The 16,761-nt window shown below is 34.0% G+C and overlaps 1 protein-coding gene across 1 annotated transcript in view; it reads right to left on the bottom strand.

Moving 5' to 3' along the window:
* Nucleotides 1–272: 272 nt before the first annotated feature.
* The window catches only part of LOC149551010 (FAD/NAD(P)-binding oxidoreductase family protein), a 304,663-nt gene continuing 288,174 nt past the window's right edge, over nt 273–16,761 (bottom strand). The window contains exons 13-17 of the mRNA XM_089786572.1: nt 15,233–15,345; nt 14,994–15,073; nt 14,564–14,684; nt 1,065–1,131; nt 273–969 (exon numbers count right to left, since the gene is read on the bottom strand). Coding sequence (XP_089642698.1) covers nt 843–969; nt 1,065–1,131; nt 14,564–14,684; nt 14,994–15,073; nt 15,233–15,345 — 508 coding nt within the window. The 3' untranslated portion in view covers nt 273–842. The remainder of the gene's footprint in view (nt 970–1,064; nt 1,132–14,563; nt 14,685–14,993; nt 15,074–15,232; nt 15,346–16,761) is intronic.

The following is a 16,761-nucleotide window of genomic DNA, read 5'->3' on the forward strand; positions in this document are numbered from 1 at the left end:
AACGCACAGGTGAGACAAACATCCACTATGTAAAAATAAGCTTTGTTAAATGGGTGCGTGAAGAGAACATACCCTCCACATCATGGAAACATTGATGAATTTGGTTCAGCTCAATGCACAAAGGTTGTGTCCGCATGGAATGATAATAAACATCTACACAAATATTAAAGTTCTTCAATGATAGTGATCTACATTTCATGAATGAAATGTTAGCCATGAGCAGTAGAATTAATAAGCTTCACTACTAGGTTTTGCAAACATTGGTTCTTCAGTTGTCTAGAGCATCTTATCAAAACTTTATTCAACAACAAATATAGATATAAATATGTCGATATATAGGTCTGCTTCCCAACAACTCAAATTGTTACATCTATTACCTCAATTTCCATTTTTTGAAACAAAGATTGCAAACTAGGATAATGCTTAACTACAACATGGTACCTCAAAAAAGTAGGCTACACTATTCCACAACCTCTTCATATACCAATGGTTCTATGGATTCCCTAGTATTGCAATATGGGAGGGTTAAAGCTATCTGAGGTTCTTTCAAGTGCCCTCTGTTACCATTTCAATCCCTTTAATGTATATCCAGCTTGATCTCAACAAATTTATGGAATAAATTAAACTGGATCCTCAATGTAGCAAACAATTGTTTATTACTGCTAAGTTAATTATCATTACTATGTTGTACTTTACCTTTTATAGAGCTCCACCTTTTACGAACAATAAAATTGAATGTTTGGTACACTTGTTGCATCATTGGTAACAAGATGAAAATTTCAGTAATTTTAACTAAAACATGTATCACATTCTCAATGCTTGGGAACAAATTGATTTTTGGACTATGTTGATTTGTCTTGAAGAACTACTTTAGCAGCATTTCGACCAGGTGCTCCCATCACACCACCACCAGGATGCGAGCCAGCACCACACATGTAGAGGCCTTTTAAGGGTGTCTTATATCCCGAACTGCAATTTAAACATCCAATTGTGTTACAGATTTTTCTATAGGAAGAATGTATTTATAAATGTTTAACCAGAGTGAAAGAGAGTGCATTTCATACCACCCTTTAACTGGTCGTAGAAGGAAAAGTGAATCAAGACCCATTGCACCATGGAAGATGTTGCCACCTATGAAGATTTTAAGATAGAATGTGTAAGTTTTGGCACACCATATAAAAGCAGTGTTCGTGACTCAGTTTCCCAACACATTTTTTTCCTTGGGGAAGGCTGGAGAGCTCATTTGAAACAAGAAAAAATTTAAAATCTAGATAGCTTGTGAATGTTTCGTATGTATAAAATTACTAGAGGTGGGAAGTTATTGCAAGAAAATATAAGTCGATAGAGTAAGGGAAAAATATCTTTACAAAATAACACCTTTTCAGAAGCTATATGCTTGCATGAGAGCATCAAGCTTCCTTTGGATAAGCTACAAAGATTTGTAGGATAACATTCTGCCAACATCTGCTAAGTTTTTACACCTGACCTTATACGTTTTGAATAAGTGTAGACCAAAATACTAACTACATTCAAATGAAAAAAGCATCTCTGGCAGTGAATTACAATCATATAACAGTATTTTGAGGTTTAAAAGGACATTTCCTCGAAATCTTATTGGTAATATAAAGGTATTTCATCCAAATCTTGTAGAATCAAAACTATTTCAGAGAAAAATGGATCCAATCTTTAACTCGAACGAAATCACAAGCATACTTGATCTTAACATTCTTTCTCAAAATAATAAGCAAGAGTTCTTACAAGCTGATAAACATAAGCACACACAATTATTGCTCGCTTTATACAAGTTATGAACCACTCAACTAGTGAAGCAAAACACATGTTTTTACAGTAATGAAATTTGAACCAAACAATCCTGTGAAACATTAGGCTTTTGGATTACAAGTTATAACTGTGTCAGAGATTTTGTATGAATTCTTACTATCGGCTCACTGGATCAGGGATATGAAGTACAAAGCAAATATCTAAAATGTCCAACAAATGCTTGTCTCCAATTTCAAACAGCCATAAAATATAAAATTAATGTTTGAATTATTGGTTTAACCTGACAATTATGTTGTTGGACAAAATACATACATTCAACATGTATGAAATGAGAAAAAAATGAGCTGCTTCAATTGAATATACTCATCAGTTCCCACGTGCTAATGACGTTTACTAAGCATATTTATTATTTTTGCAAATTTACTTGACATAGAACGGACAAACATTCTCACCATTCTATGGTCCACCGTACCAATTATCTAAATGAAAATTAAACACAAGACCGATAATAGTAAACATTTATATGGAATGGTATCATGATATCATCACACCTAGATCATTCAGATCTTTAACAATTCTAATAAATTGCTTTGGTCTATTGAGTTCCTAACTAAATATTTTGTTTTATTTCTGTTGCTTTATATTGACAAATTTGAAGACTGAGTTTCTTCTTGAATGAGAAACACTTGTAAGTAATGATACTCCTGTTTTTAAAGGACATGACAATCTATGAACGGATACACTCTTCTATGGTTAATTGAAATATTTTGGACAAACTTAGTCAACCTATATCAGAGGTGTCCTTGATAAAGAAAATTTGTCTTTTCAAAACTTTAACTCATTTTTCTGTATATGGTACACACTTTAGGAGGGGTAAACATCTTTTGGGAAAATAATCTATTTTCCAAATTTTGCAAAAAATTTCAAACCCTAAAAATGACCCTTTTATTCATGATACAAGTTCATTTGCTCTCTCGTAGTTGCTAGTTTGAAGTTTTTTAGTGTATACACACACACACACACACACACACACACACAAATCCTCCACAAAGCAGAATAGGGAAAAAAATGATCCTGAATCCACGGAATTGGATTTGTTTCACAAATCAGCTATTAAGCTTATTGGTGAAATCAGAATTGAGTCACATTTTCAATGTTGTGTTCAAGAATAATATATTATTTCCAAATTGCTCTCTCTTGGATCTCCTCCTCAAATGAAATATTCTCCCCTTTATATCTTCCAATGAACAGGGAAGCCGCACCTCTTCATCATGGTTGCCATTGCAAAGATCACAACCTTCCATAACTACCACCCTTTAGATGAGTCACAACCCTTCATAAGTTTTTTCCTTTGAAGAAGTCGCTTTCTTATTTTCTTCTCATTTCTTCTCTCTTCTATTAGTTCTCCCTTGCTTCACACCCTCATGTTTCTCCACCTTCCTCTCTCCCCCTTTCAAATGAAATTCTCTTCTCCCTTTTTATATCACATGTTTAAGGGTGTCCCAACTTTTCATTTCATGCCTTCTTAAACTTCATAACTTATTTAAATTTAACTATTATATATTTTTTTGATATTCTTTTTTTTTATTTAAAATTTATTTTTGTTCTTTTATATTTTAATTTAAGTATTATTATTTATTATTAGATCCTATTGCAAAAAGGGGACTTCACACTTGTGTTCTAGTAAGACCTCTACATTCCATTGTTTTCCTAATAAAACTACAACAGTAGCAGGCAGCGGTCTTTGGCGAGTCACATCAGCAGACAATGCAAAGTGCAGAACATTGGAGTTTTCAGCAGTCATAATTCCATATCAAATCAGGAGATTTACTTTTAGAATCTGCAAGGCAACAATAATAATGCAAAGTGATTGAATTTTAAAATATTTTTATCAGTTATCAGCAAAGTTTAAGTCATCCATGGCAAGCTTTTCATCAAAAATATTTCAATGCCTAAGATTTAATCACCATTACAATGATGTTGCATAGGATTCAATACTTGGCTTTCAGTCACTTACATCAACATGTTTTCAGACTGAGGTGAAGATTTTGCAAATTAAAGACAATGATATCAAAGCTTTAGAGGTTCTGCCGTGATCAAAACCAAGAAAGAGCTTCGTCGAAATCTCCTGAGCTGCTTGTCAATTCATGATTTTTGGCCGGCCTTGCTTTCAATGGTTGGCATTTCAAAGTAGAAGAGCCCAATTTTATGTTTATCTTTAGCTAGAGCTACTACAGCCCATTCTCTCCAATTTTAGACTAATGTGCTTTTTAAGGAGTCACCTATCTTAGAAAGTCTTGGATCTCTTATCATGTAGGAGATGAGAATTCTATTGTTGATTAATGTGTACCAAGATTCCAACTGGAATTTTTCTTGAGCTCAAATTTAGTATGTTCCAACTAAATCATGGAGTGAAGTTGTTTTATGTCAACCAAATCATTTTTGCAGCAAACATACTAGCAATTGCATGTTTTTATGCTTGCAATGATGAGCCTATAGGTGTTTAATAGTAAAATTACTTTCTAAATATAATTTCATGTAAACAAATTAAATTAAAAATTATTTTCGATTTCAATAAAATGATTAAAAAAATTAAAATTGCTTTAAATAAACTAATAAATATTATTTATTAACATTCAATTTATCATATATGAATAAGATGATCATCTAAAAAAATCTCCACCAAAAAAATCTATTATGAAAAATTTCTTACGAAAAATACATAAAATTACATGAAAAAAAATTGCATTGATACATATAAGAGAAAAGCAAAGAACTAAAATAGTTATAGAAACTAAAAACTAAACTAATTTAAAAAGCTAGAACTTAAACTATTTAAAATAATTTAAAAATCTAAAAACTAAATCAATTTTAAAAATTAACTAAAATTAAAAACAAAATCATCTTATAGATAGATGATACTTAAAAATTTTGGTTTTTCCAAAAGAAACAAAGATTAACTTGTTATTTCTAACAAAAAAAAACTATCCAGCAAGAAAAAGTCATTTCTGCAAGCAAATCTCCCACATAAAGCCTATCAGTTTAACTAGCCACTTCCAAAAGGAAACAATGGGAAGTATTCTCTAGTGTTCCATGTCATGTCCACCATCCAATAGGATCGATTTAATCTAACATTGCCCTGCCTATCTTGCCTCTAGTTTGTTGAATTTTAAACCACAAAGATTGTAGAACCAAGCCATCGTGTGCAAAGGATAGTAAACTTCTAACTTGAATGCATCTTTCTAAGGTCCTTCACTACTTGTTTTCTCATCACATCAACATCAAAAGATGGGTCCTCCTAGGCTATGGTGCATGCATTTGGGATATAAAGCAAAGGTTGCCATATAAAGCAGGGTGTTCATAGTGTTCCATACAATGCATATAGTAAGTTATTCATACAATCCCAAATTAAATACCTATTGCAAATTTCTTCTTTCAGCGGCTCAAGAATGTTGTCAAATATTTTATAAATTTCTCCATGACTAGTTAAGTATGTATTGCCATGGCCCATATCTAATGAAATCTACAAATCAGATGAAAGGGAAACATATTACAGACTTAGGAACACTAAAATAAGAAATTTTATAGTTAATCTCGACATTTAATTCATTAATAGTATCAATTATTTATTAAAATCAACATGTTTTTTGCTCAATTGACTACTAGTCATCACCAAGGACCTTTCACTTGTTAGTTTTCACTTTAGCAATTTTCAAAAGGCCATATGGTGCACTCTAAATTAACCATCATTAACTATAGAGCTTGTTGCAATTGAAATGTCCCCTCCAACGAAATCGATGGAACTACCATGCCCACTTGTCACAAGTTCGAGGAATTTCTTCTTCAAAATTATGAAAGAGCATAGCTAATGAATGGTGCTAGCAAATACATATCACTAGCTTCTGCTATTATTTTTATTTTTATTTGATATTATGCTTGCCTTATTGAAAGTTATCGAGCTACCAAATATTTTAAATATATGCATGTCTATTTCTTTCGTAAGATTTGATTAAGCATGATATGTAATTGCATCACCAACTTTTGATATTAAACTCCAACAACCCATGTGAGAGTTGAGACCTGCTATATTAAATCATGGCTGGTTCCATAAATATTTATGAACAAATTAGTTTGGGGAAGCCGCAAGTATAGGAACATTAATGGATGTTTGTCTCTAAGACTATAAAGCTTGCCTCTTTGCAGTGTATCATCTCACATGTAAATCTTGTAATTTAAAAACAAGGAATAGCATCATAAACTTATTTAAAAATCCTTGAAGAAATGGGAAATGCTTGTTCTGAAAATAGAAATCTATGTTCACCATGATTGAGAATGGAACATTAATGACCATCAAGGACAACTGAATAGAGCTGAGATGGAAGATGTGAATCATGATGTCATGGACTTTGTGGAAATGTCGTGCAAGATTTGAGAATCATGTAAACAATAATTTAAGAAGGAAAGAAAGACTAAGTCTAGAAAAACATAACCTAGTTAGGTCATGATGGTTCTTTAAGGTGTGTCTAGTTTGTCAAGTAGAGCAGTGGGTGATCGGGTGCATAGTGTACATGTAAATCCATGGCCAAGGTAGGATTAGCGACAAATTGATGTTTCTATGATCATTAGAGGTCAAAATAACCATCAGTCAAATAGATAGACTGTTGGCAGGGTATCTAGGGTCTAGCCGATTGAATGGTTGACACTCTAACACTAGGATGCTCAGGTGGCAAGACGTGATAGTGTTCTCGTTCTCTTTCCTGCGTAGGGTAGGGCCATTCTCATATGAGAGTGAGAGGGGATACACTAGGTCCACAGTTGGGTGGGTAAGCCTCCGTCAATGCTTTTCCTCTACACCGATGCCAAGACTTGCACAAATAGATCAAGATTCCATTCATAGCCTAATGCGATTAGTGAGTATCTTATTCTTTCCATGTGCAGTTAGTTTTCAATTATATGTGTAATTAATTTTTGCTGCTGAATTCTTACTTTCCTTTCAGTATTAAAAAAATATTAAGTGTAACAACTAGTTAATGATCTTATATATTATGTTTGTAACAATTAGTTTTCAATTTCTTCTGATATTGTTAGTTATGATACTTCCAAGAAACAGTTAGCCTGTTATAACAGTTATTTCCCTTATTTATGAACATGTAATTTGCTCATTCTTGTATAATTATAGAAGTAAATTAAAGGATAGGAATCTAGGTCATTACATATGGTATAGAGCTATGGGTTCAACACTAAACCTTGGGCTCATCATTGTCTTCAAAATTGAAATGCAAGTTTGAAATGAGAACATGATGTGGACCCAAATGACAACTCTAAAGAAACCTTGTCACCCCATCCATTTCGTTCTAATTAACAACATTCCATGCCCAAAGATGAGACCTTAGCCCATGCTCTAATCAAAATCAAGAAGGAAAGAGTCAAGTGGACTCCTGCTAGGAAGGCAATCATAAGAAATGAACTCATCCAAATTTGGAATACTAAAAAAACAAACCCATTAATGATCTATCATGTACCTTGTAAAGGGCAAGATATGCCCAAGCAAGGGAATAGACGAGATACCTAGGAATAGGGTGTTTGATTCTCTTAAAAGAGTTATGATAAAATTTCTCCATGTATCCTCAATAGAGAGAAGTTCTGTAAATAAAAGGTGGTTGCAATTCCAATATACTTCTAAATTATTCATTGAAAATAATGAGAATTAATGGCATTTTGTACTTATTCTTTTCTTGAGCAAACAACTATTATCACGCCTTCTTTCTTTAGATGATCAACAAATGCATGTAAACATATTATTGAGAAATGAAACAATTATATTTGAGGAAACCTAAATCAAACAAAATGGCAAACAGTGAAACTCCCAACAACGACTTGTGCAAAACAAGGTTACGAAGGAAGTTCACTCCTGGGGTTCCGAGGACCAGCTGGTCCAAGTATTGCTTGACACACAAACTAGAATGGAGAAAATAGAAAAGAAAATGAATGAAATAGTAACCCAACTTGGGGGAGGGTGGGAAGACACTCATTCTTCACCCCATCCTAGAGCTGAGATTGAACCATCTGCTCACACTGAACATGAAAACAGAAACCCTTCAATACAAGTAAAAAATTAAAAGAAAAAGCAAGTAGCTACCGAGTTGTTTGCTGATATTAAGAAGATCAAGCCCCCTAGGTTTTCAAGATTTGAGTTCGAGGATGGCACTGAGGAGTTGCTAACTGAAATGGAGAAATACTTTGACATCAGGAACTTCTCTGAATACTCAAAAGTTGTTTAGGGAATCAACCAACTTACCATGGAAGATGCTACATGGTGGGAAAATGGTAAAACCAAGTTGGACATTCAAACCACTAACATTATGTTCTTCCTATCGGCATGATAGAAATTTCAAGGACAAAAAATTTATCATGGGGCTCAATAATAGAATTGGGGGAGTCGTAGATGTGCTAGCTCCCTTAACCATAGAGGAGGCCCTTGAAAAGGCTATCCATCAAGAACAAAAAGTAAAGAAGGATGATTCCATCCGTAATAACAAGAGGAAAGCCAATTGGAACACATCTAGTTATGAATTAGGGACTCATAAATGGAACTTTAAGAGCTTTAAAACCAGCAAACCCGACTTCAAGGGAGGTAATAGAAGAGATCCAAAAGGGAACTCCCGCAACGGTGATGGCAACAAAGGAAATGAAAAGAAGGGACCACCTAAAGGTTGTTTCATTTGTGGTGGAGACCACTATGCCAACCAGTGTTCTCGTACGGGCACATCCAACCAGCAGACACGTCCTACCTTACCACCTCAGCAAACCGTTTTCCATCAGAGGATTCATGCAACCCTAGATAACCGTCAAGTAGAGCAACAACTAGGCCCCATAGAAACATTGGGTAAGATATACGGAAACCCCATTATATTAATTGAGACTAGAGCCAAAGAGTGTTTTATATCTCCAAAATTGTTAAGTAGATTTCCAAAAGAACTGCATTTATGAAAAAACCCTGGATTGTTGAATATGAAAACCAATCAAAGGCTTGGGTAGATCAATGTTGTTTAAAGCTTAGGTAGACTTTCCAAACTTCTCTACTAAGGTTTCCCTGTACATAGCACCTCTGGGGTCCTATGATATCATCATGGTGATAAACTGGCTAAGCGAGCATAAGGCAAAAGTGGACTGTCTAGCAAAGATAGTAGAATGCTTAGATGACCTAGGGAATCCAGTAAGCATTCAAGGAATATTACATGAAGTGAAGCCACATCAAATATCATCCATGCAACTTAAGAGATGTAGGAGAAAAGGATATGAAATCTATGCAGTGAAAATAGAGGATCTAAAGGAAAACCAGGAAAAAGTATATCAACGTGATTACATTTCTTAGGATGGGGAAATTATGAAAGGGATGAAGGAATCCTTTTTTGAAAAATACCCCTGTCTTAGCAACTACCAAGATGTGTTTCCAAAAGAACTACTCGGCTCACACCCTTCTAGAACATTTGACTTGACCATAGACTTGTTACCAAGAGCAGAGCCCAAAAAGAGCACCTTATAAAATGACTATAATAGAATTGATGGAGTTGCAAGTACAATTGCAAGAATTATTGGATAAAAAGCTCAATCATCCTAGCGTCTCTCCTTGGGGAGCCCCAATGTTGTTAAGAAAAAGGATGGAACCATGAGACTATGCATCAACTATAGGATACTCAATAAGGTCGGCATCAAAAATAGATACCGTGTTCACAAATTCATGATTTATTCGATCATATGAGAGGAGTTACAGTGTTTTCTAAAATTGATCTCAAATCGGATTACCACCAACTCTAGATCAAAGCGCTCTTTTTATCAAATTATCAAAGCGCTCTTTTTATCAAAAGGAAATTTAGTATCTAGGGCATATTATACCCGTAAAAGGAATTGCAATAGATCCCACCACAATCAAGGCAATCAAAGAATGGTCGGTACCTAGGAATGTGACAGAGGTCAGAAGTTTTATGGGTTTAGTCGGGTTTTATAGGAAACTTCTTAGGGATTTCTCATGGATAGCATATCCCATAACTACCTTGCAGAAAAAGGGTAAGAAGTCTGTTTAGTCAGAAAAATGCCAAGTAGGGTTTGAATATATGAAAGAAAAAACTACCAATACTTGGAGTGTTGAACCCTAAGGATCACTTTCTAGTTATCACCAATGCATTTGGAAAAGGATTGGAGGGCAACCTAATAAAAGAAGATCAAGTCATTGCATATGAGTCTAGGAAGTTAAAGAGATGAGAAAAATTATGCATTGCATGACCTAAAATTAGTAGCTATCGTTCATGCTGAACAAATGTAGAGACATTACTTGATTGGAAAACCATTTGAACTCAGAGCAAACGATCATTGATTAAAGTAGATATTGACTCAACCCAATCTCAATGCTTGCCAAAGAAGGTGGTTAGAAATTGTAGCTGATTACCACATTGAGATGAGTGATATCAAGGGAAAGGAAAATCGGGTAGTCGACACCTTGAGTGGCCAAAGACATATCTCGGCCATAAATAGCAATAAATACCAGAATAAAGCAACAAGCACTACAATGTCTACCAAGAGATGGGTTCTAAAATGAAGTACGTCAAGCCCTCCAAAGGTATTTGCATTACATTAGATATGAAGCTTATCAACTAGAAACGGATGGACTCTTAAGATACAAGGGAAGAATGTACATACCTAATGATTTTGAAGTCTGAAGAATGATTTTGGGGGAAATCCACGTGGCTCCTCACATAGGACCCCATGGAGTAACTAAAATGCTAGCCAATATGAAACCACTATATTTTTTTAAGGGCACGAAGAAGGAAACAATTGAGTATATAGCAGGTTGTCTTGAGTGTTAGAGTCAAGGCTAAGCATAGGTATACAGCTAGGTTGTTACACCTAGACAAAGTTCCAGAATGGAAATGGAAAATAATCAGCATGGATTTTATTCAAGGATAACTTGTGACCAAAAATAGGCATAACACCATCCTTGTGGTAGTAGATCGATTAACAAAGGTAGCTCATTTCATTCTAGGAAATTTAACCAATGAAGCACTAGAAAATGCTCATAAGTTTTTAAGGGAGATTTTCAGACTCCATGGAGTCCTGGAAAAGATTATATCAGATAGAGATGCAAGGGTAACATCAAGATTTTGGCAAACCTTGTTTTATGCCTTGGGATCAAAACAAAATATCGATTTAGCCTACCATCTAGAAACTGACGAACAGACAATAAGGGTAAACCAGGTGCTAGAAGATCTCTTACGAGTATACTACATGGATCAACGACATCGATGTGAGATGTACCTTCACTGGGTAGAATTTCCTTACAACTCCTATCAATCAACTATTAAGATAACACCATTGGAGGCTATGTATGGACGTAATTGTAGAAACCCTGTAATTTGGAACAGGATTGAGGATCAAATCATCCTTGGGCCTAAGATGCTATTAGAAATGGAAGAACAAGTAGTTCAAATCCGTCAGAGGTTGAAAAAGGCAAATGACCGACAAAAAATTATGCAAATGCTAAAAGGACTCACAAAGAATTTATTGCGCGAGAAAAAGTTCTCTTAAAAGTAAAACCCCAGAAAAGCACTGTCAAGTTTGGTAGAAATGCCAAGCTGGCCTCAAGATACTTGAGCATGTTGTTCACAAGAATCTCCTGCAGAAATGAGACCCAGGGGTAGTAGAAATAGAACCACTCAGAATACTTGAGGTGCATAAGCTCCACTTACGAAATTGAGATGTCACCAAGGACAAAGTCCAATGGGACCAATATGTGCAAGAGAAGTGGACTTGGGAAGTTTATGATGAGATCTTCCAGAAAACTCTCCACCTTTTTACAAGACCATAAACAATAATTTACTATTATTATTTTCTAATTTTAGAACATTGTGACATGATGCTATTTGAAACTGTATGATATCTATTTCTTTCATTGGATATATTTCTTGAGTATTTAATTGCAATATTCATCGAGGATGATGAAAAGGAGGGGGGCTATGTTTTATCCGCTATTTGTTGATTTTGAAAAATTCATTCAACCATTGATATTCCAAGTAATTAGTTAAATCAGTTACTCATTTTTTTGAGGTTCATATGAATGAAAATATTTGTTGATTGTAATGTTTCATGCGAAAAGGAAGATCATAGTTAGATTACTGGCTATTACAATTAATTTGGTTATTAGTTATGATGACTAGTTTCAATTGAGTATGAGAGTATCATTCTGCCACCAAGGTTAATAGGTATGAATCTAAACCACCATGGTCAGGGAATGTAGGCTAGGACAAGCTACACACATGTCAAGAGACTACCATTAGCTAATTAGGTCATCAAGCTTACTAAGATATATAAACATTTAATTATGCAATAAAGCAAATTAAAAACAAATGATACCTTTGAGAAGTGAGCCAATCTCAAATCCTCTAGTAATGCCAGACATGTTTTACTATAATGGTGCCATGGTGTTTACATAAATCTGTACATGCTACACGTGTATATATGTATATGCATGTATTAAAATATGACTTAGACACAAGTTTATGCATATTTAAAAATGCAACGTATGCATGAACTAAATGTATTTGTTATAACATGTGTTTATATTTATACCATTATAGTGAAACATGGGAAGTAATGTAATGTATTATTCCTTTTAAGTCATTGAATTATTATTTCAAGCCCATCAGTTATATTCTTCTACTCATTACTTTTGGCACTTGCATTTTGTTTTCATGATTGTAACTCCTGTCTACCACCCTACCCCTTCTTTCCATGTACGTAACTCTTTCTCAGCTCATATCTTCAAGTAAATAAGCGTTAGTCTATATAGCATCTAATCACACGATTCAGAGGTTGCTTCTCAATACATACTCTTGTATTTATCGTACCCTAGTTTGGAGATAATTTCTTTGTCAGTTTGATAGCACCTTTGTGACTACAATATCATCGAAGGATTTAGGGAGATAATTATTTGTATTGCATTGCCAAGTGTCGACTATAACAGATTGCAATTGGGACAATTTTCCTACGTCTCGTGATCATCAGGTGCCATCCCTATCTTATCGTATTATTTTTATTTGATATTGTGCTTGCCTTATTGAAAGTTAACGAGCCAGTAAATATTTTAGATCTATGCATGTCTATTTCTTCAGAAAAATTTAATTAAGCGTGATATGTAATTGCATAACCAACTTTTGATATTAAATTCGAACGAACTATGTGAGAGTCAAGACTTGCTATATTAATTCATGGCTTGTTCAATGACTCTTTATGAACAAAATAGTCGAGGGAAGTTGTAGGTACAGGGAAATTAATAGATGCATGTCTCTAAGACTAGAAAGCTTACCTCTCGACAGTGTATCATCCAACATGTAAATCTAGTATTTTTAAAAAAAGGGAATAGTATCATAAAATCATTAACAATCCTTGAGGAAATGGGAGAAGTTTGATTTTGGAATTAGAAATCTATGTTCACCGTGATTGAGGATGGAACAAAAATGACCATTATGGATAACTGAATAGAGCTGAGATGGAAGATGTGAATCATGATAATGCCCAACAAGATTTGAGAATCATGTCAATAATAATTTAAGAAGGAAAGAAAGGCTAAGTCCAAAAAAAATAATCTAGTCAACTCATGGTGGTTCTTTAAGGTGTGTCTAGTTTGTCAAGAAGAGCGTTGGGTGATCGGGCACATAGTGTCCATGTAAATCCATGGCCAGGGTAGGTTTAGTGGCAAATTGATGTTGTTGTGATCACTAGAGGTTAGGATAGCCATTAGTCAGATACATAAATTATTAGGAGGATATCCAAGGTCTAGTCAGCTGAATGGTTGACGCTCTAACACTAGGATGCTCAGGTGACAGGATGTAATAGTGTTCCCATGCAAGGTACGGCCATTCTCAGAGGAGAGTGAGAGGGGATATACTAGGTCCGTAGTTGGGTGGTTAAGCCTCTATCAATGCTTTTCCTCTACACCAATGCCAAGACTTGTACAAACAGATCAAGATTCCATTTATAGCCTAATGCGGTTAGCGAGTATCTTATTCTTTCCATGTGTAGTTAGTTTTCAATTATGTGTATTTATTTTTTGCTTTTGATGTTTTACTTTCCTTTTAGAAATAAAAAGATGATTTAGTGTAACAACTAGTTAACGATCTCATCCATCATGTTCGTAACAGTTAGTTTTCAATTTGTTATGGCATTGTTAGTTATGATACTTCCAAGAAACATTTAGTTTTTTATAACAGTTATTTCCCTAGCTTATGAACATGTAATTTGCTCGTTCTTGTTCAATTATAGAAGTAAACTAAAGGATACGAGTTTAGGTCATTACAAGCACAAAGACCTTATTCACAAGCTCAATGAGGTTGAATCTATGAAATGATGCATTAATGACAAAACTAGACAGATAAGATAGAAGAATTGTATCCATAAGAAACAACATTATTTTGAGATTAAATAAATAGCCAAATAACTTAAAATTTAAGAGTTGAATAAAATCTTTTTTATTATCAATCACAAGGTTTTTTCACTTCACGTCGTGGTTAATTATATAATCTAACAAACAAAAAAGTTATTAAATTTATGTAATACTATCTTATATCCAAATCTAGAAATAGAAAAATAGTGAAAGGCCAGATCAATCTTCTCATAGCCTGTGAAACTACGTGCAAAGTATTGAGCACACAAAATTGAATAGTAAGTTCAGTCTTCTCATTATATCATAGACTGAATACATAATCCTATTATGTTCTATTGTTATTACCTGTAAGTCCAAAAGTATTTTCCAAGTCTGGAGGTGTCAGCATATCATAACCAATTATAGATGAACTAAACCCGGGAGCATATTCATCAATTAAGTTGAAACATTGTTTGGAAAATGCATCCTGCATTAGGGAAAAGAATGTAAGTACTCATGGATGAGAAACCCATATAACTTTTAGAGAGTATATTCAATCTAAGTCTGAAACATGATGAAATAGAGTACAGGTAAAGCTAGAATACATATTTGATGTATGGCTCAAAAACGTTATTAAGTTTTAAACAGAATGATCTAAATTAAACCAAATTTTCTAGGTTTTCTTCCATGAAATTCAATAGTTTCATTATGCATTTTGTATTTCAAATGGGCAGAAAAAGTATCAATCAAGTTTAAATATGATAGGACAAAGTGTAATGTAAGTGAACATGCGCACCCTTGTAGTTGGGTCTTGCCAATTACCGCTTTGGAGCTTATAAGGTGTATATTGTATGAAAAGATTAATAACATGTTTCCCTGTCAATCAATAATCAAAAATATCAAAAAAATATAGAAGACATTCTTTTATAGTGCTAGAATCTATTAAGATGTTTCATGTTAATTGTAATAAACATTGTAGAATTATTCTCATAGAAAATTCCTAAAGATGGGAAAACTAGAAAAATATTATGATACCTGGCGGAGAGATTGTTTTGTCTAAAACTGATGGTATTGTCATCTCAATTAGAGGTCGTCGTGAAGGATGGCCATTCAATGCATCTCGATATGCCATATCAATTTCTTCCATGCTGTGTCACATGAAAACTAATAATTTCAACTCACAGTTGATAATCCTCAGTCATCATCACACAATTTCCATAATAAAGCATATTGAGTTAAAACTTATTGGAAAATGAAACCCCCACAGAAAAAAATATACTAATGTTTGTCATCCACTTTTCGAAAACAAAGACCATATATTTTCAAAGAAAACTATAGAAAACCTAAAAGGATAACAGTATTGTATAGAGTGATAAAGTAATAAATGATGAAAATTGGTATATCATATACAAGTTTCAATAGATTGAATTTTAGCTCTAAGGAAAAGAGAGATCAACAAATGCACTTAACAAGCATGAACAAGGTGAAGACAAAGGGGTACATACTAATGAAAAACCTACTATCACAATGATCTCCCTACTAATAATAAACCTATCATCACAATGATCTCCTCTTTGATTGGAGTATCCCTATCCAAAGTTTGTATGCCATGCATTGGAACATTGAAAGGAAAGAGGTGGCCTCGCATGCCTTTGATCTTGGTCTATATTAAATCCTCAACTCTAAGTCTTCAAGTCCTTCGCAAACGTGTGTTCCTCTAATTAATTCCATGGGCCCCTTTAACAAATTTATTAAGCCATAGGTAGGTATGTTGTACTTTGCAACAGCAAAGATAATTTGTTGAATATTATTTCAAGAAGGCATTTAAGGGTCACAAACAAAGGGATAAAAATGAGCAACAAATATCAAGCCGCATATGGTAGGTTTCTAAAAAGAAAGACGAAAACTATAGGACTACATTGCCATATTGAATATCATGGTGATTTAAGAAAAGTTGACAACAAAAAACTTCATGGCACACTCCATTTGCACAAGTTTATTAGTTAAGAGCAGAGTTATCTGTTCAGCAGTTGTTTGTTTATGTGAATACATTAAAGATCATATATTTATTTATATAAATTAAAGATTATATAAATGTTTACTGCTATACCTGGTAAGTTACATACTGCATACCGTTTACCGTATGGGGTAAATAGTTTAATCCATACAGACAATAGACAAGAACATGTAACAGAACAGTACTCCTTTTATTGTTTGCATATATGCCAAAGAGATTACATAGTGCTTCCAATGATGATTACAACCCTGATCCAAAGTCCATTCTGAATGGTGTACATATACCATTCCGAAGGGGTGACTCAACCATTGCCCCCATTCAAAAATAATTAATTCTACTCGTTGGCTATATAATAATAACCGATAACATGCTAATCTACCGGTCGGCTATTTTATAATTTTACCGACAACACATACCAGATATAGGAGTAAAATATATCTTTATTTGCTCAAGATATCCATATAGAAAAGAAGACCAAAGATTGTCATCTAAGGATTACAATATATCTAAATCTAACTAGATACTAGTCCCTTCCTCAACGGTACAC

Source organism: Cupressus sempervirens, chromosome 6 (assembly GCF_028749045.1).
Source record: "Cupressus sempervirens isolate cs-2001-9-10 chromosome 6, ASM2874904v1, whole genome shotgun sequence".
NCBI classification, from domain to species: domain Eukaryota; kingdom Viridiplantae; phylum Streptophyta; class Pinopsida; order Cupressales; family Cupressaceae; genus Cupressus; species Cupressus sempervirens.